Raw genomic sequence first — 25,462 nt, forward strand, 5'->3', positions numbered from 1 at the left:
TTTGGCACTATCAGTGTAAAATATGTCTAGACTGTGAAAGAACACCAATTATATAGACATCTGAATGGAGTCAGCCTTCGTTTCATTGTGTTTTACGCAAGCAGAACCCGGTCGGAACACAATATGTTTAAATGCAGCTAATTACCGAATCTTCATTAATTTGTCAGCCCCTACAACGCGCGAAAAATATCTAGTTTACAAAGAGCCGCGAGGTTGTATTGAAAGGGAATGTCGAGAGGTCATGACAAATTGGCAGTATTATGTGGGAAGAGCTTATAAGCGTGGTCTATGGTTCGCACGCGTACATTCGCCTCCCATTCGTAGTGGATGTGCATTCGATATTTGAATTAAAAAATACAAACGGTCATTCTAAGTTCAAAATTGAAACGTGAGTTGATTTGGATACGCATAGCAGTGACTGTAGTGTTGTGAATACCAGTTTTTCGCACTTTACTTCGGTCTTCTGTGTTACAAAAAACGAAGAACCTGTTAATTAATTAAGGTGCGTGATTTTTATTAATATTTTAATAAATAAAAAAAATGGAATATACATTTTGTTTGTAGTTTTAATATAATGCTTACATTTAATAGATTCTAGGCACACGCAGATTATTGCAGTCTATTTTACGAGTAAACAAAAACAATGAACTCATACAAACTGACACTCTCTCACGTGTTTTTGTTGTGTTACCATGTGCAGTTATTGTCATTTCATTCAATCTGACGCTAATTCAAGATTTTTAATAGATTATACGTGTTTTTGTATGAGAATGTATTTCATTAATAAAATAATCAATTTTCTGTGAACTCTAATATCATTTCGTAATACGTAATACTTGGAAAATCGTAAAACACATTGTCTATATATGTTCTAGGTTTCGTTATTATATGGGACAATATCCCAAGCGTTAAGATACTTAATAAAAAAAGTATGTTATTTTTTAAACTATTAGAAATTCATTTTATTATATTTATTTTTTATTATTAATGGGTTTGCGCTTGGTCTTACCTCATCTGATGGGAAATGATGGTTAAACCTGGGATGTAGTGCGCTTACCCAGATTATACTTACTTTATATTGAATACTTTATAGCAATTTATTGAAGATTTTACCATTTAAAAAATAATATATATTCCTTGATTGGACAGTTTTTAGATTATAGAGAATATAATAAAATGTAGCATTCTATTATCAGCTCAATAGAAAATAGTAAAAACAAATAGGAGATTAATTTTAAATATAGGAGATTTTCATAAAATATTTTCGGCACTTTTCGTTCATGATTCATCATGAGTATTGTGCACACTCGATCTTGTTTACAAATTTTATTTTACTCATATTATATTGGGTTATAGCTTCTAATCTATCACACCATACAAGAATGGAAAAGTGAGAGCAAGATGGTTATAAAAGGACTACAATGTGGATTGTATTGACGGTATCACTGGTGTAGCGGTTTAATATACAGCCTTACTTCCGATGCTCGCGCGTTCGTTTCCTCGTACAGCACAAATATTTGCACTCATAAGTATGATTGTATTTATCAGTCTGTGTGTGCTATCTATGTATGTTATATATGTGCTTACAAAAAAAATAATTAATATATTTGTATCAGTTGTCTAACATCCGTAATTCATCTCATATATAGATATTGTGAAGTTGTTTTTAAAGAAGTTTAAATTACTATACCTCAGTATATACAAAAGAGACAAGAATTCCTTTTTTTTCTATACAATTATCCTTACTAATATTTTAGATTCCAAAACGTGTGTGTCTGTTTGTTACTTTTTCACGGCTAAACATCTGAACGAAATTTAATATGAAAATACATTGTAACGCGAGAGCAAACATATTCTATATTTTAACTAAAAAATAAGCAGACAAACTCGCGGTAAGCTGTTATTATAAAATACCCAGATGTAAACAATCCTAGTCATTAATAAAAATGTTTCGTGTGATAATCGAACTCGCATCATTTCAAGTAAGTGTGCAATAAACGACTAGACCGCCGGCGAGGCCGTAAAACTGCTTACAACACTGATCTACCTCATTTAGTTAACGTGTCCTTATAGACAAATTAAACACCATAAAACAGCTAACTGGCGTACAATTGCCATTGTTTCATAGAAAATTACTGAACTTTTGAGTTTTATCTCGAAACGTGCTAATCAAATAACTTTTGTTGTAATATGCTTATCTCGACCAGTCTGTTCTGTCTGTTTAAAAAAAAGCAACCGGCATTTACTCATTCTTGACCAAACCCCACTAATTTTATAAACGCTAAAGTTTGTGAGTATGGATGGATTGATGGTTGGATGGATGTTTGTAACTCTTTCACGCAAAAACTTCTGAACGGATTTTGATGAAACTTTGCTGTAATATATCTTATACATCTTAATAACACATGGGCTACAATTTAAAAAGATATTATGTACATTAAGCGAAATATAATGTAAGTGTGATGCTGATGAAGTTGTGCGGGTCAGCTAATTTGTAATTATTGTTAGAAATTGGCTGACCCGCGGGGCTAGAGTGACAGAATTAAAAAAAAATACTTCGTATTGACTGCCTTTGTGGTTAACATTCCGCCTTACTTCCGACAGTCGCAGGTTCGATACCACGCACGGTACGAACATTTGAATTCATGAGTACGATTGTTTGTATTAGTCTGAGTGTCTTCCATGCATATTATATTATTTATTTCCAAAAAAATGTTTTTTTATATTACTTATTTAGTACTTATAACTCAAGCTTTTATGGTTTAGGACTGAATAGCGATAGAGGAAGATGAATCCATAGTTATAATTAATTGTTTATGAAAAGAACCGGTAAATTTCTTGTTCTTTCTTCTTGATTCTACTTGAATTTAGATTACTTAAGAGCACTAAAAAAATTAGTGTCATTTCACTATTATTATGTAGACGCTGCTTTGACACTATAAGAACTTATTAGAAAATGAAATTACTGACATAATACTGATAAAAATGTAATTACTTATAATTTATATAGTTTTTTTTAAATAGCAATTTTTTAAGATCCTTTTTGGAAATCATACAATTTGAATTGTAACTGCAACTCTCAAATAGTTCATACATTTTTTTGTCTAATTATAATCCACAGAAATGCAAATGATAACAATTGCCTTTGTACATGAACAGCACTACAGACATCATGCTATCAAGTGACACCAGTGATACCACTTAGGTATTGCCATTCCAGAGAATTAAGATGTTGTATCTTAACATGTAATTTCACAGTCTTAACTCCACCCTTGACAGCCTCGGTGGTCTAGTGGTTTAGCACACCGCTTTACTATCCGATGGTCGTGGGTTCGATTCCTCGCACGGTACAAACGTTTGTATTCATGAGTATGATTGTTTGTATCTGTCTTGGTGTTTTCTATGTATAATATGTATTTATTTATAAAAAAAATGTATTCATGTATTTATATCAGTTGTCTAGTACCCATAAAATGAACTCTGCTTAGCTTGGGACTAGATGGCGCTGTGTTATCAGTCCTGAGATATTATTATTATTTATTATTTTTATAGCGTTGACGAACGAACTACTTGACGATTTTGATCACAATTTGTTATTTAAAATACTTTGTAAATGCTTCATACGAGAATTATTAGGAACTGTGCCACGTAATTAATATGCACGTTCTATGCGTTTAACTTGCATAATTATATTATAGTTTAATTTAACGATATTACTTAAGGAAGTCCCTTCTATGTTACGTTCAACTAGTCATTGCTTCTAATTTCTGTAGTTATTATTATTTTATTATTTTTATATAACTCCTAGAATGACGTATTACTTATGACTATATTGATTAGTCATTATAAGCCTATTTATCAGTTCAAAGTGAATTTAGCTATGTAACGATGAAAAAAAGATAGTTACGGTAGATCATAGGACATTATTTAATAAAATTACAATCTGATTACTCCAACAATAAGATCGTTATTATCACATCGTATAATTATATTTACATAACTAATACTATTTTATATGACACGGATAATTTTTTAATATGATTCAAATATTTTTTTATTTAAATTAATTTCCGATGTGTTATTTAATTATTTATGTAATTTTAAAGCTATTTCCAAATGCATGTCTATCGGTTTTTGTTTAATTAATTATATGTAGTATAGCTATATATTGGGTTGATAGTGGTGAACTGTATATGTTTTACTTTTAGTCATAAAGACGTCACATCTCGTGACGGTAGGCCAGAGGGATGAAATATATTGGGACTGGTGTAGAAATGGTAAACTGTAATTTAACGAAATTAGTTTGTACACATTATACTTATTTACTGCTTTGATACCTCTGTCACACTCATTTCTACTATTAAGCAGATTGCTCAGTAAGCTGTGATTCCATTGAAGGGTGAGAAAAGGGAATGATATTATTGGGGATGAAGCCATGATATCTTATTTTTCCTGAATATTAATCCATGAAGTACATTGACATATACCATATGTAGGTAGGTATATATAATAATTCATAATTATATAAACAATCGATAATTTAATTAACTTAAGATTTGTACGCTTAATATAAGCAGATTTTGCAAGGGCCATGTTTTTGTATAACATCATATATGTATGTACCCAAAATCTATTGCAAATAAATTTATTATTTATTTATTTATTTATGTGTCACATGACGACGTGATACGGTCACGTATATAGGAGACGGTTGCCAATTACCATCCCAGTTGATCGTCATTCCAATTAATTAAAAAAATGTTTGATATCATCGGTTTGGAACATCACCTGAAGGGCGGCAATTCCTGCAATCCGTGTTAATCATTGCAATATGAACTTTAGTACTAATAAACAGAATGCACATTTTCGTATAATGTATGGGCAATGTCAAATTTCATAATGATGTTACGTGATTTGATATTAATGATGTTTCAATGTTTTGTACGATCACTAACTGGGTCAGATGTAGCAGACATGAGGTTTTTTGGTCAGAAGTCACTATTGTCTATGGAGGACATGTTATTGTAGACTGTTTTTAACGAGAAGTCGCGAGTTACAATTTTTTCAAAAGCAAAATTTTGTTTAAAGGGTGGGTACATGGTAAAATATGGGCAGACATATTACTTGACATGACTTGACTACATCTACATATGTTTACACGTCTTCGTTTGACTGAGATGAGTATCGAGTAATACATCGCGTAATAACGAATAAAACGTAGTAAGATCCCGGCACAGGTAAAAATTCGATTAAAAAAAATCACATCTAAAAGCTCCATCATCAGCAAGTATTATGCATAAAGTCTCGGTGGTCTAACGGTTTAGCACACCACTTTACTTCCTATGGTCATAGATTCGAGTCCTCTCACGATGTAAATATTTGTATTCATGAGAATGCTTGTTTCTATTGGTCTAGGTATTTTTATATGTATATGGTATGTTTGTATTTACAAAAAAAAAGGTATTTAATATTTAAGTATCTATTAGTTGTCTAGGTCTCATAACACAAGCTTCTCTTAGCTTGGGACTAGATGGCGTTATGTTAGTTGTCCAGATGATTATTATTTTTACCTTTCTCTTCCCTCTCAAGCTATGTTTATGTATGTATACACTATTGCGGTAGTTATTATTACTGGAAGTAACACAGGCAACATTTCTCACAAGCAATGCCGCAGGACATAGCTAGGTAGAGTAATAAAACTTTCAAGACATACATGTAATAGCAATGGCATTATACACATCATGCAATCCATAACGACCAGTTATCTGGCCTGTGGATATGCGGGATGCTAGTTCGTTGATCGAGCCTTGACCTAGGACACAACTTTCGCTGACCCCAGTCTAGCTTGTGAGAGAAATAACTTTCCTCGCCACATGAACTCTGGATGCGCCACAGACAGTGAAAATGCATTATGCACGTACAAAACCTGCTTCTGATTTCCTGTTTGTACGTGTGAATATTGCCAATTATTTATTTCGTTCCGTTAGAATATATACATCCGTTCTATCTATACTAATATTGACAGCATCGGTGGTCTAGCGATTTAGCACACCGCTTTACTTCTGATAGTCGCGGCTTCGATTCCTTGCACGGTGCAAACATTTGTATTCATGAGTATGATTGTATCGGTTCGGTACTAATAACCACACTCATTCATTATAATTAAAATATTTTTTCGTCTAACGAACAGGGCACTGGTCAGCTAGTCTAAAATATAAAACTCTCGTGTTCACACTGTTGGTTATGGAACTGGTTTATAAAGCGAGCAGGCGGTAGAAATAATTGACACAGAGGTGTTTGAAGCGAACAATTTTGTTAGTAGAATTAATAATTCATTGTCTCATCAAATGTAGTAATGCTATTACTCTCTATAGCTACATTTAACCTCTCATTTGGGTTGTTGTACGTGTAGAGCGGAGTGCAGAGACTACTAGAACAGCCAGCTATACCCGTTCCAGAAGCGCAGAAGCTTTCTGGTATATTCACAGACAACTTCTCCGTATCGATGATTCCTGAAATGCACTACATCTTAATTTTGTATGCGTTTGAGTTGAACAACTCCAACATTATTATGAAACTTGTTTAACTTATCGTGATACGTGCAGGAGATCTGTGCATGCAACATTTTCAACGAGGAAATACTTCGGATGTATATACGTAGTTTGTATGTCAACTCTGTGAATCTAGGAAGTGTAGCTTTTGCATAAATAAGAAATAGCATTTTATTGCAAACTTTGTGACTCATTAATGAGAACGTTGTAATTTAATGATAGGAGCGTCATACTACTCCAATGAGAGCATTGTGGTCTTATCAAATGTAACGTTTACAATATTTGATAAACAGAACAATAATATGTGTTAATACTTCAGTGTTGTATCAAATGAAAACCTTTAACTTATATTTAAGTACATATTATTTGTAATTATTTGTATTTCGCTGTTGGTTTACAATATTTGATAATGCGTCTGACTGTCCTACTTGGGAAATCATGAAGGTATACCATATCTTACTATATAAATCTTAGCTGATCAGCTTCACTTCACCTGCGTAATTTTTTCCCCGTTTTTACTATATTTTATAGCTGACAGCCTTTCTCGATATATGGACTATACAATAATTTTTAAGAAAGAATTTTTAATTCTCATACGTATTTTTGTCAGTCTAGAGCATTCGACCAAACAAAAAAATGGCTTTTCAATTTAAAAAATATAAGTATTGTATATTATATAAATATAAATATGCAATTTATAATGTTGTTATTGTCAACATGAATATATAATATATATTTTTTAATCTCAGTGTCAATGTACGATGAAAGAGCAAATGCATAGTAGAAATTTTAGTAGAAATCATAAATTACTTCAATGATGATCGATCGCATTTGTAACCGGTCACGATAAACTTTCATCCAATTTCCAAAGACAGTACATATTTCGTATTTTCCGCATTATTAACTTTGTTAGCATGACGACCAAGGTGCTCTAGCTAGCTGTTTAGCATATCCCCTTGATCGTCGCAGGTTCGATACCTTACATACCATTTGTATTTATGAGTATTATCACAGATAACATACATTATTATCTAGTACCCATACACAAGCACTGCTCATATATATGTACATATATATATACATACATTTTTTTGTAAATATATACACAATGTACATTTAAAACACCCACAATCATGGTCATGAATATAAATGTTTATACCATACTAGGAATCGAACTCGCGACCATAGGAAGTAAAACAGTGTGCAACATAAAAACAGAATAAAGATCACTCTGTTTGAAGGTACAATGTTTATTTACCTAAGTGCCGGCGGCAGGTAAGTAAATAAGTTAAAGACCTTGCAATTATTGCGTTACTCTGTTTCCCACTAGGTTTATTTATGGTAACGTTTTCTCTACCTTACAAGATTATATCAATTCACAATTAAGCTTTACGACCAAATAATATTTATGTTAGCGCTAAAAACATGACGCGTAAGACAATGGTGCGTTGATTTCGTCCGCAAAACTTTGCATAATGCGTGGGAGTACAGCATAATTGTTTGCAATGTATGAAACCAGAGCGTGCCGCGGTATACTTAATACTATATACTAATACTAGCTGACCCAGCCAATGTTTTGCCATATACATTTCAGTAATAATAACGCTAAAAAATAGATGTCGATCGAAAAAGGGTGAAAGTTTAAAATTGTACGCTTTTTTAAAATCGTACAATTTTAAACTTTGCTAAATTTTAAACAATGTTAAATCATAATATAATAATAATAATTGTACGCCGGTTTCTCTCCCTGGGGTCCTGAACCCCGCCCGACTGTGCTTCTGCCGGGGGTATGTTGCCATCTCCTCTCCTTAAGACGGGAATGTGAGAATTTTTGTAAAAAAAAAATAATAATAATATATTTTTTTTTGTAAATACATACATATTATATATAGAAAACACCCAGACCGATACAAACAATCATACTCATGAATGAAAATGTTTGTGCCGTGTAAGGAATCGAACCTGCGACCATCGGTCGTAAAGCGGTGTGCTAGACCGCTAGAGCACAGAGGTTGTCATATAAGAGTATCTAATAACTTGAAAAAAATGACAAAAAAATTAACAAAATTTTTTAGCGGTGGGTCACTTCTATCATTGAAGTGTAAAAAAAGAAATGTTGTCCGATTCTAAGACCTACCTGTAAATAAATATCCACACAAAATTTCATAAAAATCGGTATAGCCGTTTCGGAGGAGTTTGGTAACAAACATAGCAACATGAGAATTTATATATTAGAATTTATAGATTATTTTATATATTTATTTGCTTTATTTACCACAAGAGATTTTATAGATTATATTATATATTTATTTGCTTTTGACCACTAAAATGTGTACAATAGGTGGACTTAGTGCTATAGTGTTCTCTCCCAGACAACCTTTGTTATGTATAATACCTACTTTTTTGATTGCGGCTAAAAAAATAAATAATTATTCAATCTATAGTAGTTAATACTATCAATTGTTTTGCATAATCGGGATAAAACCTCTGTACAAATTCGAATAATAAAAAGGTACTGCTGAGGACGAATCCTGAAGTATAATGACTATTGAAATAGAATATCAACAGAGAATGCGATCAATTCGATATACCGCGGGCGTGAGAGACGTGTTTTTTTAAATGACAGCATCACATAACTCATTTCAATTGAAGTAGGTAAATTACATCGTAACTAGGCGAAGTGTAGAAATATGAGACGAGTAATATGTATGATTAATGATTTATTAATAATGTTGCTATTGTATTGGTATTAGTAGTGTTTTTTTATGTAATTGGAAAGATGTACTAACAGATAGATCAGTGGGTGGTATATAGTAACGGTCGTCTATATACATTAAGATCATAACGGATGTCAAATAGCCATGCGACACTTGCGGTACCATGCCAGCATTACTATTTTGAAGAACTACGGTACCAAGCCTCTTGACCCAGTAATTTTTGCAAGATGTACATACAGTACACATATACTACGAACAATGTGACACGAGAATTTTATATATAAAACACAATGTAAGCCAACATTCAAAAGTAAACTTTATGATTATATCCTAAAGCAACAAAATGAGTGTTAACTGCTTGCTATATTTATTATATTTTGATATCTGACAATGTAACCCATATAAGGTGCTGATTACCAAGTTAAGCACACTTTGATGACCAATTGCGTGTGAATTTGTTTAACATTAAATAACAGTTAGGCAAAACACACGATTCAATGAAAACTGACGTAATATTTGTACATATGGATTTGAAAGTGTAAATCACTTTCATTTCTACGACGCGAAGTTACGCGGAAGTTTACGACCTTTAACACCAACTGTACACAGACTTACATACATTACATAATGTTGTATGACTGAGCCTACTTCACATAGAGGTATTTAGGTTTGTGTCAAGCAGTCTTATCATGACGTCTACTCAATGATAATTTCAATTCTATACAATTCTGTCTGTCGGCATTTATTTGAAATGCAATTATAAATGAATTTGACGACCTCGGTGGTCTAGCGGTCTAGCACACCGCCTTACGTCCGATCGTCGCGGGTTCGATTCCTCGCACGACACAAACATTTGTATTCATGAGTATGATTGTTTGTATCGGTCTGGGTGTTTTCCATGTATAATATGTATGTATTTACGAAAAAAAAAATTATCTATATATTTGTATCAGTAGTCTAGTACCCATAACACAAGCTTTAGCTAGCTTAACTTGGGTCTAGATGGCGCTGTGTGAATTGTCCTGAGATTATTATTATTATTATTATTTAATTTCAAGTACGATTTTTCATCGTTTATGTATAATTTATAAATTGATAAAATTTCAATGAGTAATAATAATTATTTAACAAGAATATATAAATTACTACCTACTCGCCCCGCTTCGCTTCGCCGGGGTGTACATGTACTTTATACATATAAACCTTCCTCTTGAATCACTCTATCTATTAAAAAAACCACTTCAAAGTCCGTTGCGTAGTTTTAAAGATTTAAGCATACATAGGGACGGATAGACAGTGACAGCGACTTTGTTTTGTAATATGTAATGATAAATGTTAAATTATATATTATTCAATTTCTTGTTAAATCAAGTCTAAATAGTTTTTTTAGTAAAATAATGACGAAGCAAAGTGCAATGACGAAATATGAAACTAATACATCGCTGTACAGCACATTCCAAAATCAATATTAATATATCGGAATTAGTTTCAAAAGTGGATCGGCTGGCCTTGTTTTTCTATTAATATTATTATTATTAATATTTAAGATAAATTTCCTGATTAAGTATATTTTATATTATTTAGCGATGTGGTGTAAAGAAAGGTTATGTTCTTGTTGTGTATAATATTAGTAATTATAAATATTAGTAATTAAAACTTTGAAGCGTAAATGTACATATGTCATTGACCTGTTGCATGTCCAAACTCTATAGCAGTATAACACAAAGCACAGAGAAAATATTCATATCATCTTCACTTTTGGTACGATAATCACTAAATTGCAGCAATTTGAAAGTGAAAGGGCATCAGATAAGCTAATTACACGCTTAACATGTTATGGTGAATGATATTTTAATAGATACGATATGCTTACACATAAATACGGACAGGAGAATGGCAATGATTCATCTCCTACACTTAATGATACGGAAAACATTCAATTAGATTTACAATCGAAAATTGTTTTAAATTGATACATGTCGTGTAGCCACGAACTTATTGAGTTAGACTTTGTAAAGCCCAGAAACTGTGTTTTGGTTTCAGGGTGCGATAAGGCAATGCCATTATAGAATAAGATTCATGACATCTTAGCCCTATAATATTGCAACGGATAACTGGTATCACATATGTCACATGATAATGTGATGTCTATAGGACTGTTCATGTACTACCGATAACAGCGGAGCCTGACCAACAGAATGGTCGCTTGAACGCTTCACCATGGCCAGGGTCTTTATTTGTTAGCTAAAATCTTCAAGCTTGGTAACCAGATGGTCTCAGCATGCGTACTGCACACAAAACAATAAGGTGCCGCATCACACTAACAAAGAAGAATAGACAAGCTTTATTTATTTGCTGTAATTAATTGTTGTTTGGTATTAGTAGTGGTCCAGTAATAATTTATACGTACATATATAGCCACGGTTGACGTCTACCATCCGGTGGACCGTCAGCTCATTTCCCATTTTTTTCTGTCATAATACAATGTTTATGACACACATTGTCTACATTAGTGTAATCTTGCTTCATAAGGAAGAAATAATTTTTGTATGTAGTAGTAATAGCAAATTGTTAATGATTTTTAACTCGGCGTGTTTATAAGCAATTGTTTATTAATTTTAAAGATTTTGTCGGCAAGTGAAAGTAAAATTGTAAAAATTGTATTAAGTTTTTGTAAGATTCAGCAAGCATGCTTTGTTAGGACTATTATAGGTAAATATTCAATTCATTGCATATATTCAATTCAAGGTTTATTTTTCTAGCGTTAATTGCTCTGTGAATTAACGGCAAATATAAAAGAAAATGACGTGTTTACGTCGATTAAATATACATATTATAAATTCAAAAGTATGTTAAATATTTATGAATAATAATGTAATTGTTATCAAACAGGAGATTGTGGTAATAAGTGGGGACATGGCGTGAAGATGGATAATTAATACTAGGAAATATATTATTACGAAGCTGTGCATATAAATACATGACAGTCGTATCAATGATTACTAATAAATTGCTTTGAGTAAATAAAAATTTAGGAAATCGACTTGAAGATTAATGAGACTTGCATAAGAATAAAATATTTTTAAAAATAAATCTAAGTTACAATTCTTTTAGCAAGTTTTTATATATCTTATAAATATGTAGATAGATAGATTGACCTTATTTATGCTTTTACATTATTTATACTTTTTAAATGTATGAGATCTGTAGTTAACATTGCAAACACAGTGATCCTCTATAAATTACATCACACCTTCTACGAAATGTGACACTGTGTGACAGAGATTGGGAGGAGTCGGAAATTTAGTGACGTGACATTCAAAAATAAAAAATATATATTAATAGATATTTAAATGGAATGCGTGTCAACGTGAAAGGCATGTCACAGTCTGTCACAATTGTAAATTGATTTAAGAGTTATACTTGTAAGTGTAAAACTCTCTTAAACCAATTTTTATTTCTGAACAAATTATTCAATAAATTGAATAATTTTAGGACGTACAATTGTAAGGTATGACTTTACTCAGGCGTCACAAATGTGACCAGCTGTGGCATGGACGAGGCAAAAATCACGACTTTCATGTGAGGTAATTTATGGAGGGTCCATTAATAATAAACTGTGTTATGTATTGTTTTAAATACATTCCGTTGCTAGCAACATTAGTCAGTCAGCAGACAAATTATATGTAATATTCTTTATAATAGCATTTTACTCGAAGTAAATGTATTATATGGTGCAATTATTTAAAAAAAATCTATTTAGTTTCTTGCCAGTTCTTCTCGGGATGGAAAAATTATACCATAAACATTTTGACGTTCTTAAGCGGCTAAAATGTCCTACATGAATAAATGATTTTGAATTTTAATTTTAATTTGTTATTATGATGAACTAACTGCCACGGCTTCATAATGAATATCCTCGATTATTCAAATTGGGTAAAATAACTCGTGACCACATCGCAATAGTGATGGGTATTACTAAATCGATTCTATTGTATCAATATATCGATCATGTTGCATAATCGCAATTTAAAGGCCCCATTCTTCTCGATATAGAATACATAGTCTAATTTTATGGTGTTCCGCGTTGACAGATATGAATCACGATGCGGTGATAAGATGCGTTATGTAGTAATGTTTCTTATTATGAACCGCCTTAATAAAAGGAGGATGTTCACAGTATGACTTTTTCTTATCTTTACATAGTATAAATAGCAGTCGTTTTCACTGTCTGTTCGCTTACATCTTTCAGTTAATTTTCAGCATGCATACTAATGTAGTTTTATCAATAGATAGAGTGATTTAAGGGAAAGGTTTATATATATAATACATGAACACTCGTGCAAAGCCGGGGCTGGTAGCTAGTGTTAAATAAGTAGCGGAAACCACTGTTAACCCGTATGGGGTCTTTCATCGTCATGTTTTATTACAATAGATTAGTACTAAACTACATAGTATCTCTTAAATATAGATAAGAAAACTGTATTTAGTTAACAAAAGTCTAGTCTAAACTCTGATCTTAAGGATAGACCACACAACTCAATAGTTGTGTTCTGATTGATTTAGTTGACAAAATATATATTACACTAGCTGTACCCGCGACTTCGTCCGCGAGGAATTATACTTTATTTTTCTATAAAATAAAAGATTTTTTCTAAAATAAAAGTAGCCTAAGTTACTCCCTATTATATCAGCTACCTGCACAAAAAAGTTCCGTTATAATCGGTTCAGCCGTTTCAGAGATTAGCCAGAACAAACAGAACGACAGACAGACAGACAAAAGTTTTAAAAAGTGTTTTTTTTGTGCATGTTCCGTATTTATATTCATAAGCATGCAGTAAAATACGGTTATTTCAATATTACAAACAGACACTCCAATTTTATTTATATGTATAGATGTATAGATAACATTTCATGGTTCATTGTATTATCGGCATACATTGATGTGCTTTATGTAATGAATGTGTAGATACAATGTTTGTACACGGGCGTTGAAAACTAATTTAAAATAATTGTATTCTATAGCGGTTCTCTCTGGTTTCGTCCTTGCTCCTAACTTTGTGAGTTTTGTAGATATTACTATAATATAGCTTATGTTACTCTAGAATAATGTTTTCTTCAAAAAGTTAAAGAATTTTGTAATCGGTGCAGGGTTTCGGAGTATACATTCTTGATAACAAAGTCTGGTCTCTTTCAAATTACAATAAAAATATCTTTATTCAACAGACTCTTATGTTATGTGAAACGTGTTCAAATGTTATAAATGAGAATGTTTGTATGTATGGATGTTTGTTACTCTTCCATGCAAAAACTACTGAACGGATTTTGATGAAACTTTACAGCAATATAGCTTATACATCAGAATAACACATAGGATATATTTTTTATTGAAATTTAACGCGGATGAAACAATGGGCACTGTTAGTAATTACATAAAAGTGCTTTAAAAGACATCAGTTTGAAAAATCGCAACTCCACTACAGTCGCTATTTCCGGCGTCGTTTCAACCGCTCTGAAACCGCCCGTCTACATAAATTCCATTACATCAGAGGTCATTCTCAAAACATTAAAACAATGGTACGTACTTACTCACTGCTGAGTTGTAGTTCGTACATCAAAAGATGCGACCTGCTTTGTAATAATGTAACAGATTGATGTTAAAGTTGAACAGAATTTGGGACAGAGTTACAACAGCGTGTTTCAGTGCAGTTGGCATGTGAATTATATTTAAACATTGGTATAAATAAGGAAATGTCCACAAGAATGTGTGTTCAAAGATTTAATGAATTCTTGTGCATTTTGTACAATACTCAAATGAAACTTAACACTTTCAAGTAAGGAAAATATGCTGAAGAAATATTATCAAAACAAATTAATAACTCTCAATACCACTCATGCTTATCCTGATTGATTTTATATTGATGTTTATAAACATATTTATCTAAGTATATTTTGTAGAGTCTCTCTATCTCACCTATTTCTGCAATCAATCCGCATGGGGGGAAGGGGATTGTAAGTAATGTGGATTGATAACCCCATGCAATGTACCATGTCAGGTCGACCTCCACGCGGTTCCCCCTGGAAACCATCGTGTTAAATTCCTGATGAATTTGCACGATGGGCTAACTGACCTGACCTCATGCTCATCTTATCATCCTCCACTGGTGCCCCGCTAGCGTAAACCGTTAGCGCAGGCGGGTGCACCATTCCATTATCAACCCAAAAAAAAAAAAAAAAAAAAAATCAATCCGCATGCTTCAACTGTAGGGTCAAATTGTGAAGTGAAATTATAGGGTATATAGGAGTAACGTCTTAGTCCTCTGGGATATGGGCGTCATATAATAACATGATGTCCGTGGTACTGTTCATGTATATATGCGACGCTTAACACTTACCATCAGGTGGGCCGTAAGCTTGCATGCTATGTCAATTACATTAAAAAATATTTGAAAAAAGAACTATGTATTACACAAAGATCAGGCATTGACTGCGATTGGGATTAAGGCAAATTTATAGCCGATGACTCTGTTAATTTAATTCTTATTGTTTGATCATGTGGCTAGATCTTACCGGAATATAAAGTAGCATCTGTTCTTCTATAGTTCTGTCTGTCCGAGTTATGTAAATGCGAAAGTTCATGATGATTAGTTAAGTATACAAACCACAAATTATCTTTCAGTTTTATTATTTATTTATGTATATTTCAATGTTTTGTGTATAATGAATAATAATATTAATCATGACAATATTAATAACCCTCACATATCGCCATCAAGTCCCAAACTAGGCAGAGCTTATACTATGGGTACTAGACAGCTGATAGAAATACATAATATACATTGTAAACAACCAAACCTAAACAATCAATTATGCTCAAAAATATGAAGAATTTACATCGTGGGAAGAATTGAACCCGCGACTGTTGTAAGTTAAGCAGTGTACATCATTATATGTACGAACGATTTATACAGAATGGCAATGCTTGAGGAGTACTAAAGGCATCAGATGATGCTGTTCATGTTTATAGTCGATAGTTACCACTTACCACCAAATAGTCCGACCGCTTGTTTGTCATTCCAGTTCCATAAAAAATACAAATATAGACAAATCAGCAGATCAAAGACGAATATAATGACGATGACGAAATAAAACGCAAAAACTATGAAACAAAACTAACACAAATACCTGAAACAAAAATGGATTCACTATATTTAAAACGTACTTACTATAATTGCACTCTCACGAATTGCTATATTCTCAATAGGCACTAAACTATACGTTCTCGTGTTTTGTGCAATCTTAAACTATCCTAATATTATTACTATATAGAATATTACATATGTAATTTTGTTGGCAACACTATGTAATAAGAATAAAATACTATTGGGTAATAGTATTTTTATGGAAGATAATGGAATAGTGTATCTGTCTGTGGTAATGTTGTGGTTACGCTGGCGAGACACCAGTGTAGAATGATGAGGACGAAGTCAGGTATGGCAGGCCATCATAATGAATTCATCAGTAATTATATAATAATAATAATAATCTCAAGACAATTCACATAGCGCCATCTAGTCCCAAGTTAAGCTAGCTAAAGCTTGTGTTATGGGTACTAGATAACTGATACGAATACATAAATAATTTTTTTAAAACATCCAGACCGACACAAACAATCATACTTATGAATACAAATGTTTGTGCCGTGCGAGGAATCGAACCCGCGACCATCGGACGTAAAGCGGTGTGCTACACCGCTAGACCACCGAGGTCGTCAAATTAACAACAATGGTTTCCAAGGGGAAGAAGTATATATACCATTACATGGACAGATAACTTTGTCTGTCTTGATACATAAAAAAGTTACAAAATAATTGTATTTTGTATTTTTATTATACTATTTAAAATGTATTTATTAACACGTGAAGCAAATATTTTACCCCTTTTACGAAGCTTGCGCGGACAGAGAAGTATGAAATTTCATACACCTATACAGAGATGTGCAGAATTTATTTGAAATTCAAAATCCATTAACTCAATAAAAAAAAACATTACACATACTACACACACACACATATATATATATATTTGACAGACATACGCATATATACTCTTTTGTTTATTGCTAAAGCCTGCGGTTATTAAATCAAATTAATATTATTAGTCTCTATCTATAGTCTTACTGAAAGTTAAAACAATTGTAGTCGATTTTCGATTACTGAGCGACCAATAGTATAATTAGATCTATACCATAGTTAATTTAAACCTAAAACTAACTGGAATTACATGACTGAACACTATAGATTACTGTACAAATTATTATTTCATAAATGTATAAACACATAGGAAATGTCAACATTTCCTATGTGTTTATACATTTATTAATTAAAATATTTTAGTAAGATGACTAAAAGGTGAAAGAGTCGTCTCATTTATGACGAAAGATTCCATATATTAACATCTAATAATTCTTAATGAAATTATGAAATAAAAAAATATTTATTACATACAAGAATTAGATTTAGCATCATTAATGGTATACACATTTCTTTACAGAAAGAGCGTATTATTTTATTTTTAGCGTAGTTTTGCTCTACCTCACATAATTTATTAATTTATCTCAGAAAAACGGATTCAATCAGTACAAGCATATTTTTAGAATGGCCTGGATGAGATATTAAAATGCATAAATGCATAAAATTGACGCCAGATTAGGTTAATAAAAAAATATAGTAAACAGAGAGAATTATAGAACTGCAGTCACATTATGTATAATTTTGTATAGACTGTGTTAACAGATATTTGTATAACAATGTTCCATCTAGTACTATTTGTTTGGTTGGTCTATAATTTCAACATCAAAAGTTCCGACACCTGTCTGTTCCCATTTACCAACTTAATTTACAGGCATCTCGAACGCCGTTTAAAAATTAAGGCGTAGTTTAAAAAGTTATTGTACGAAATCTCCCACGTTACACGCGGTATTGTGCATTGTGGTAGTTGGTTCGATTCCCATGCGTTTGATTTATCGTTAGTTCTGCACATGCGCAACAATAGTGCTTATCTGCATATCGAGATGCTAATTGTACCTTGAAATGTTGTTTTTTTTGTGGGCCATTTAGTTTTGTACGTGTTTAACAATAATTAACTAATTTGTACCCATTAACAATAATATTCGATTTAAATCTGTTTGTACAGATTATGCTAAATATATAATTTACACTAAGTATTATAGCAATGAGGAATATGGAATGTTACCTTCGCCTGTACTAACGGTGTATGCTGGGAGGCAACAATGTAAGATGTTAGGATGAGCTTTAAGATGTGTCAGATAGAACACCGTGGAGACTTCACCACGAATAATCGCGATCGTTCCCAGGGGTATCTAGATCTTACTAATATTATAAACGTGGAAGTTTGTGACTGTGGATAGATAGGTATGGATTTAGTTTCTCTTTTACGTAAAAGCTACTGAATATATTTTTATAAAAGTTTATAGAAATATAGTTTATACATCAGAATAACACAAGGGCTAAAATTTGACGCAGGTGAAACTGCGGGTGCAGCTACTATTGTATAAATGATATATTTATGTGATCAAAAATATAATAATCAAGGTCGTAGAAATGGCATTGGAAATAGGAATGTGTTATTTTTTGTAACCTATACCGAGTAAAAAACTTAGAAAAATCAACTTAAAAATCTTAAACTAATATGATACCAGCCAGAACAATAACTTGGCTGCATCGGAAGCTGGCTCTGCCAATATTTCATGGAAAACTCCTGTGTTTAACCTATTTAACTCTTTATGAGATTGATGATATATTTTTGTTGATATATGCTGATCTGCATTATATTTTGATGATATATGTTCGTAATATATCTAAAAGATTGTGTTATTTGTATTTAATGTACTTATTTGATTTCTATTTCGTTCCTACAGATGGCGCGGTGGTGCGTTGGCGCTATTTTGCTAACGCTGGTGGTCTGCGCAAGCGCAGCGGACACGCAGTCTAGATTCCGTAAGTGAATGAATATTTAAATTATAATGATTTATTTATAATTAACGTTCATTATACACATATTTAAAAATATAACATTTTGTGTAATAATCAATATTTAATGTAAAAATAAATAAATTAGTAAATTATTTAAACAGTTTCAGTTAAATTCTTTTGAAACACTTGTATTTGTATACTTTATTATTTTTTAATATTTAAATTAATGTACAATATATATTTATATTAATGTCCTAAATAATTTGTACAGTGCATGGTGTATATATAATATATTAATCAGGAAAATGCATGTAAATAGGGGTTAGATTCTACAAAATCATAAGTGAACTCTACTTTATTTCTATTTTTATACTCTGTTTAACTGGACTTTAGTTTATAATATATACATTATTTTTTACTCTTATACTCTTAGATTCTTAAAATAAAATATAGTTATAGAAATTCTAAGCGTATTTCATAGACTGACTTATTATGTGCTATAAGGACAGCATATAAAATATCCATATTTATTGGAATAAGATTAACTATAATAACTTACCAGTATGTATAATAATTCATAATAAATAAATATAAATAATAAGATTATTAATAGTCTCATTTCATTGTAATTCTTTAATTTGATAAGGCCATAGTAAATTTCATAATATATTTGCAAATTCATTTTCCTGTATTAAATAAATAAACTGATATTTATCTTATAAAATATAAAGAAGTAATTTTAATATAAATTATTTAACTGAAATTAATTACAGTCCAATTAAATATTGAAATGATTTATGACGATTAAGAAGAGAAGTTGTATACATGTAAATAATCTATATTTTTAGAAATAATTGCAAAACATCACAGAAGACCGAAGAGCTGGCAGCTACCTTGGACAAAGAATTTGTCTAGCTATTCAAAGAGGGAACGCTGCCAGTATCTTCGGAACGTTGCCTTAAGGGACCCCTTTTAATAATATATTTTAGTCATTATATTATATTTTTTAAGTTTTAGTTGTACAATTAGGTTATGTAAATAAATTGATAATTAATATACTTACTTAGGAAAGTGTATAAACAACAATTACAGATTTAATAATTGCAAAATATATTCTTACAGAATCACGCAAGCCTAGAAATAGGAATGGTACGTACACAGAGTGTCAACAAAATGCGCTACGCAATTTAATTATTCAAATAATCATTGACTAACTTTACAATATTTAACTTCATTCCTCACGCTTCTATTGGTCATATTTCTTTATTTATAGTCTAATATTAGACATATATTTTTAAATTCTAATCTATTTGTGTACTGTTTGCGAAAATTTGTTTTGTAAATATTACAAATTTCTTTGCGAATATGTTTGTAAGTTTGCATTGGACAAATTCCGCCACGCAGCTGCATGGCAGCATTGCATGATTTCTTGTAATCTAAAGTAGAGTTAAAATTAAATTTAGATAGGATAGTAATAATAGTATATAGATACATAATAATATTATCTATAATTTTTAATATTAACTATAATTATACTATTAACTTTCGTATCCTTATTACCAACTCAGAAGTCAGATTTATACTGTCCCGTCGCACTTTTCATTTATATAAAACTAGCTGTGCTCGCGGTTTTACCCGTGATACATTTCAATAAAAAATTTAGCCTATATGTTATTCTCATAAGCTCCTGCTGTAGTTTCATCAAAATCCGTTCAGTAGTTTTTGCGTGAAAGAGTAACAAACATCCATACTAACAAACATTCCCGTTTATAATATATTATTAAGATTAAGATAAGATAATCGGAATGGCAAGCAAGCTGACGGTCTGATGGTAAGTGGCAACAGTCATAGATAGGTACATAAACTGCACTACGGCCACTACGGCTTCGTGTTTTGTCCGTGGTACGCATAATTCGTTACCATTGGCAAATTATTTTTCTTTCTTGTGTTATTCATTTTATCACTGTATATTATCTAAATGTAATATAGTATGATGGGATCCTCATAAGTTACAGACATGTCTAGACATTGTTATTTATGATATTGTTACACCAAGTGTACACGTATATACATCAGCAAATATTAGGTATCTATATTTGTTTTATTTTAAGATATAATCGCACACGAATATACAGTAGAAACGTTCGTTTTTACCTGACTACGCAAAAGAAAAAAGGCTTATATATATGTGTATTATTATTATTTTATTATATTTATTATATATGAAGGTATCCGCTGAAAACCAGCGTCGCGGCACCCCGTCACGACATATGCTGAGCGGAGACCTATTTGGTACTGTAATTATTAATATAAAAATGTAAATTAAAATGTAAAAATTATTTTCAGTGTACCAAATAAACAATTTTCTTTCTTTCTTTCTTTCTTTCTATATGGTATATATAAAGGGTTACAGTAATTACAGTCGCAAAGTATTAAGTACTAACACAGATGACAATAAAAAACAGGGACAATACACAAAACGTCATCTACTTCCAGACTAAGCAGAGCTTCTGTTTTAATTACTAGACAACTGTGGGCTAATTATCTAACTTCTAGTACCTAAATACATTTTTTTTGTAAATACTTACACAATATATATAGGAAACAACCAGACCGATATAAACAATCATATTCATGAATACAAATAGTTGCATCGTGCGAGGAATCAGATCTGCGAGTATCGGAAATAATGCGGTGTGCTAAATCGTTGGACTATCAAGACCATCAAGATTAAACATACTCGTACTATATCTAAGTCATAAAGGAATATCTACACATTATAAAAAACATCTATACATATATATAAAATTGGAGTGTCTGTTTGTAATATGGAAATAACCGATTTTTACTACATGCATATAAAAAAATGTTATATTGGTGTATGTACCGTATTTATATACTGTACATACACCAATATAACATTTTTTACAATTTTTGTCTGTCTGTCTGTCTATTTGTTCCATTTAATCTCTGAAATGGTTGGACCGATTTTGACGGGACTTTTTTTGGCAGGTAGCTGATGTAATAAAGAGTAACATAGGCTACTTTTATTTTAGAAAAATAAAGTTAAATTCCATGCGGACGAAGTCGCGGGTACAGCTAGTTAGTAATACAATCCTTACCTTACCTTTTATCTTTAGGAATAAATATATACTTCAATGCATCGAAAACAACTTTTATAATATTAGTAGAATTACAATGTGTTATTTCAAATGACTATTGCGATATATATGAAGGCCCTTTTGTTAAATAGTTATTGAATTATTTCATAATATGCTGAACTTTAACTGGCCAATACTTATGATGTCGTCATTGGCAGATATTTAAAATATGCAGGTCAAGTGACTGATGATCTCGATGGTCTAGTAGTCGAGTACACCTAATTTAACAGCGGGTTCGATCCCCGCACAATAGGAACTTTTTTATGAGAAATACTGTATTTTATGAGTATTATTTTATGTATAATTTAAATATATTGTAAAACAAAGTTCTCCTAAACCAGAAATAAAAGGTTTCAAAAATTACTGAACCGATTTTTGTCCATCTACAGAGTGATTTTTGAGAAAAGATTTACGGTATGTAGTTCTATTAGGTTTTGTGTAAATTTGTTAAAATACCCGTGCTAAACCTGCGTATTCGCTATTAAGCTTCTATAATATAAAAATCTGTGTCAGAATCTTTGTCCGGCATTATTTGGCTCTGTGTAATTTAGTCGAACTAAAAAGATATGGTAGTTTTTTTATACCTGTATCCCTTAAGTATGTTTTATTTCGAATAATAATGATTTTTTATAGAATAGGAGACAACGACCTGTTGGGCAAAATAACATTTACTTTTTATATTACAGCATGGGGTTTTTCAAGACGGGTATATTAAGGGAGGGTCGGCAACGCGCACGTGACATGTTGGGCCCAAAATAACCATTTACCATCAGATGGGCCGTGTGCTTGTTTGCCACCATATAGTATATAAAAAAAATATATAAAATATGACATTAATTTATCTTAATGTCAAATTCCATTAAAACTCATCAGTCGTTTTGTCATGAAAATATAATAAACAGACAGACAAACATTCGCTTTTAAAGTATAATACTGAGATGGTGCAGGAGGAGTTTATTAGTAATATGGGCAAGTAACACATCGCTTCCACACGGTCGCCCCTGAAAAGCGTCGTGGTTAATTCGTGTTGACTTTAACACGAGGGGCTAAATAACCTGATTTCTTTCTCTTCATATCTTCCTCCACTATTGCGCCGCCACCATTCCATTATTATTTATACTCTCCTCTTCCCGTTACGTCGGCTTCTCGAATCTTGAGGCGCCATATATTGGTAATAAGAATCGTCATTTGACAGGCCCAACTCCATTATGTCCCTATTGACATAAGTCAGCTAGGTAGTCAGTAGCGTGCCTCTTTTCATTGTAGCCATAGATAGGTACTTCTTCAATATATGGTTTTCGGATGTCTGCTAAACATATACGCGCGCCATTTCATTATAGTCAATAAAAGAAAATCAATAAAGTTGTTTATGATATTTATCATCGATAAATGTTAGAAAAAGCCGGTCAAGTTCATTACAGAGCCTGGAGGTGACAAAATCCACAGTTTGCGTTATTGCATAAACTGTTATACGTTTAGTTTTTAAATTAGCATTAGAAAGATAATATAAACATAAAAAAGGTCAGTTTAATATTGACTCTATTATATCATGTCGTCTAACAAAAGGCGTAACATCATGGTAGAACTGCCAATACACATAGGCCGTTGGTAGGCCTGTACTATGTGATGTCTGTCTTCTATGTACATATGTAAAATCGTTTGCCCTGACTTATTTATCAACACACAACTAAAACCACAGTGGTTAGAGACGTAAAATTTTGTCAAGTGATGCATTTCATAACTAAAACATACACCAAGGAACGGTTTTTTATTGGGAAATAAATTCCTGTGATTTAAATTAATAATTTTGCATAGAAACTATCTCAATTTAAAAGTTGAAATTAAGATATATGGTGTAAATGCTTTATGTTTGAATGTAAATATATATATTGTCTTCGAAAATAATATGTACATATAATTCTAATCTAGGTGTATTTGTAACTCATCCTAAACGACTGGATTTTGAATACAGTCCTGAATGCTCTGAAATTTGGTCGGTAGGTGGCAATACTTTTACGCTAGCACTTTATTATTATAAATATAAAAAAAACTTATCGTGTATTTCTGAATAATTTATGTGTAAGGAAAACAAAATTCCATAGTTTAAGACATTTATAGTCTTAAACTATGGAATTGTAGTGTAGCGAAGCCGAGCAGGGCTTGTATTATGGGTACGAGACAACTGATAGTTTTTTTTTGTAAATACATATATAATAACAAAACACACCAACACAAACAATCAAACTCATAAATACAAATATTCGTATTGTGGGAGGAAATGAACCTACCACCATTTGAAGTAAGGCGGTGGTGTTAACCGATTCCACTGAGGCTGATTATTATTGAAGGTTTCTACTTCACTGTTAACCTTTACGACGAAGTAAATAATTTATTTTGATAATTACCAAATAGTTTATTATTCTTATGTAGTTATACTATTTCTTGCTACAAGTTCTTAATATAAAATTTACTTAATAATACCATACTATTTGCTTTTTGTATATAATAATATACCGTAATATAAGTTGTAACAATATTGTTTTATATTTGGAATAATATACAGCTTCTATAATTATTATTAACATTCTATTACTACTTATTCATTTACAGCGTCTTGTTTCTCTAAAATAAACTAAGATTTATTTTCGTAAGATTATAGCATGGGGTTTTTCAAGAAGGGTATATTAAGGTTTCTTAAGGGATGGCAGCGCGACAACCCTGGTGTTTCAGGCATCTATAGACTACGGTGACCGTTATCAGATGGGCCGTAGGCTAGTTTTCCTCCATCGTAATAGAAAAAAATTGTTGTAATCTGCATGTTCTATCAGTGTTCTTCTTGTTAAACAAGTTTCTTTTTACTTTGTCATAACCTGCATGTTTTTCTCTCGTTGTTCTTCTATTGTTCTATCATTTTATCAATTTTGTCGTCATATGCATGTTTCTTGACAATTTGGTTTATGTCAATTATATGAATTTATAACAGATTTATTGGTAATCAATGTTAATGTGTTATTTAATTTTATGCAAAATATCAACTA

The 25,462-nt window shown here is 31.7% G+C and overlaps 1 protein-coding gene across 3 annotated transcripts in view; it reads left to right on the forward strand.

Annotated features, from left to right (window-relative positions):
* Nucleotides 1-319: 319 nt before the first annotated feature.
* LOC131849558 (uncharacterized) overlaps nucleotides 320-25,462 on the forward strand; it is a 28,573-nt gene continuing 3,430 nt past the window's right edge. For 2 of the 3 annotated variants that reach the window (XM_059199648.1, XM_059199649.1), the window contains exons 1-2: nucleotides 320-502; nucleotides 19,209-19,287. In XM_059199648.1, the coding sequence (XP_059055631.1) occupies nucleotides 19,209-19,287 (79 nt within the window). In that variant the 5' untranslated portion in view covers nucleotides 320-502. Of the gene's footprint in view, nucleotides 503-19,208; nucleotides 19,288-20,385; nucleotides 20,413-25,462 lie in introns of all 3 variants that reach the window. The other variant, XM_059199647.1, reaches the window with a different exon arrangement.

Source organism: Achroia grisella, unplaced genomic scaffold (genome assembly GCF_030625045.1).
Source record: "Achroia grisella isolate CSIRO2021 unplaced genomic scaffold, CSIRO_AGI_Agris_v1 utg660, whole genome shotgun sequence".
NCBI lineage: Eukaryota > Metazoa > Arthropoda > Insecta > Lepidoptera > Pyralidae > Achroia > Achroia grisella.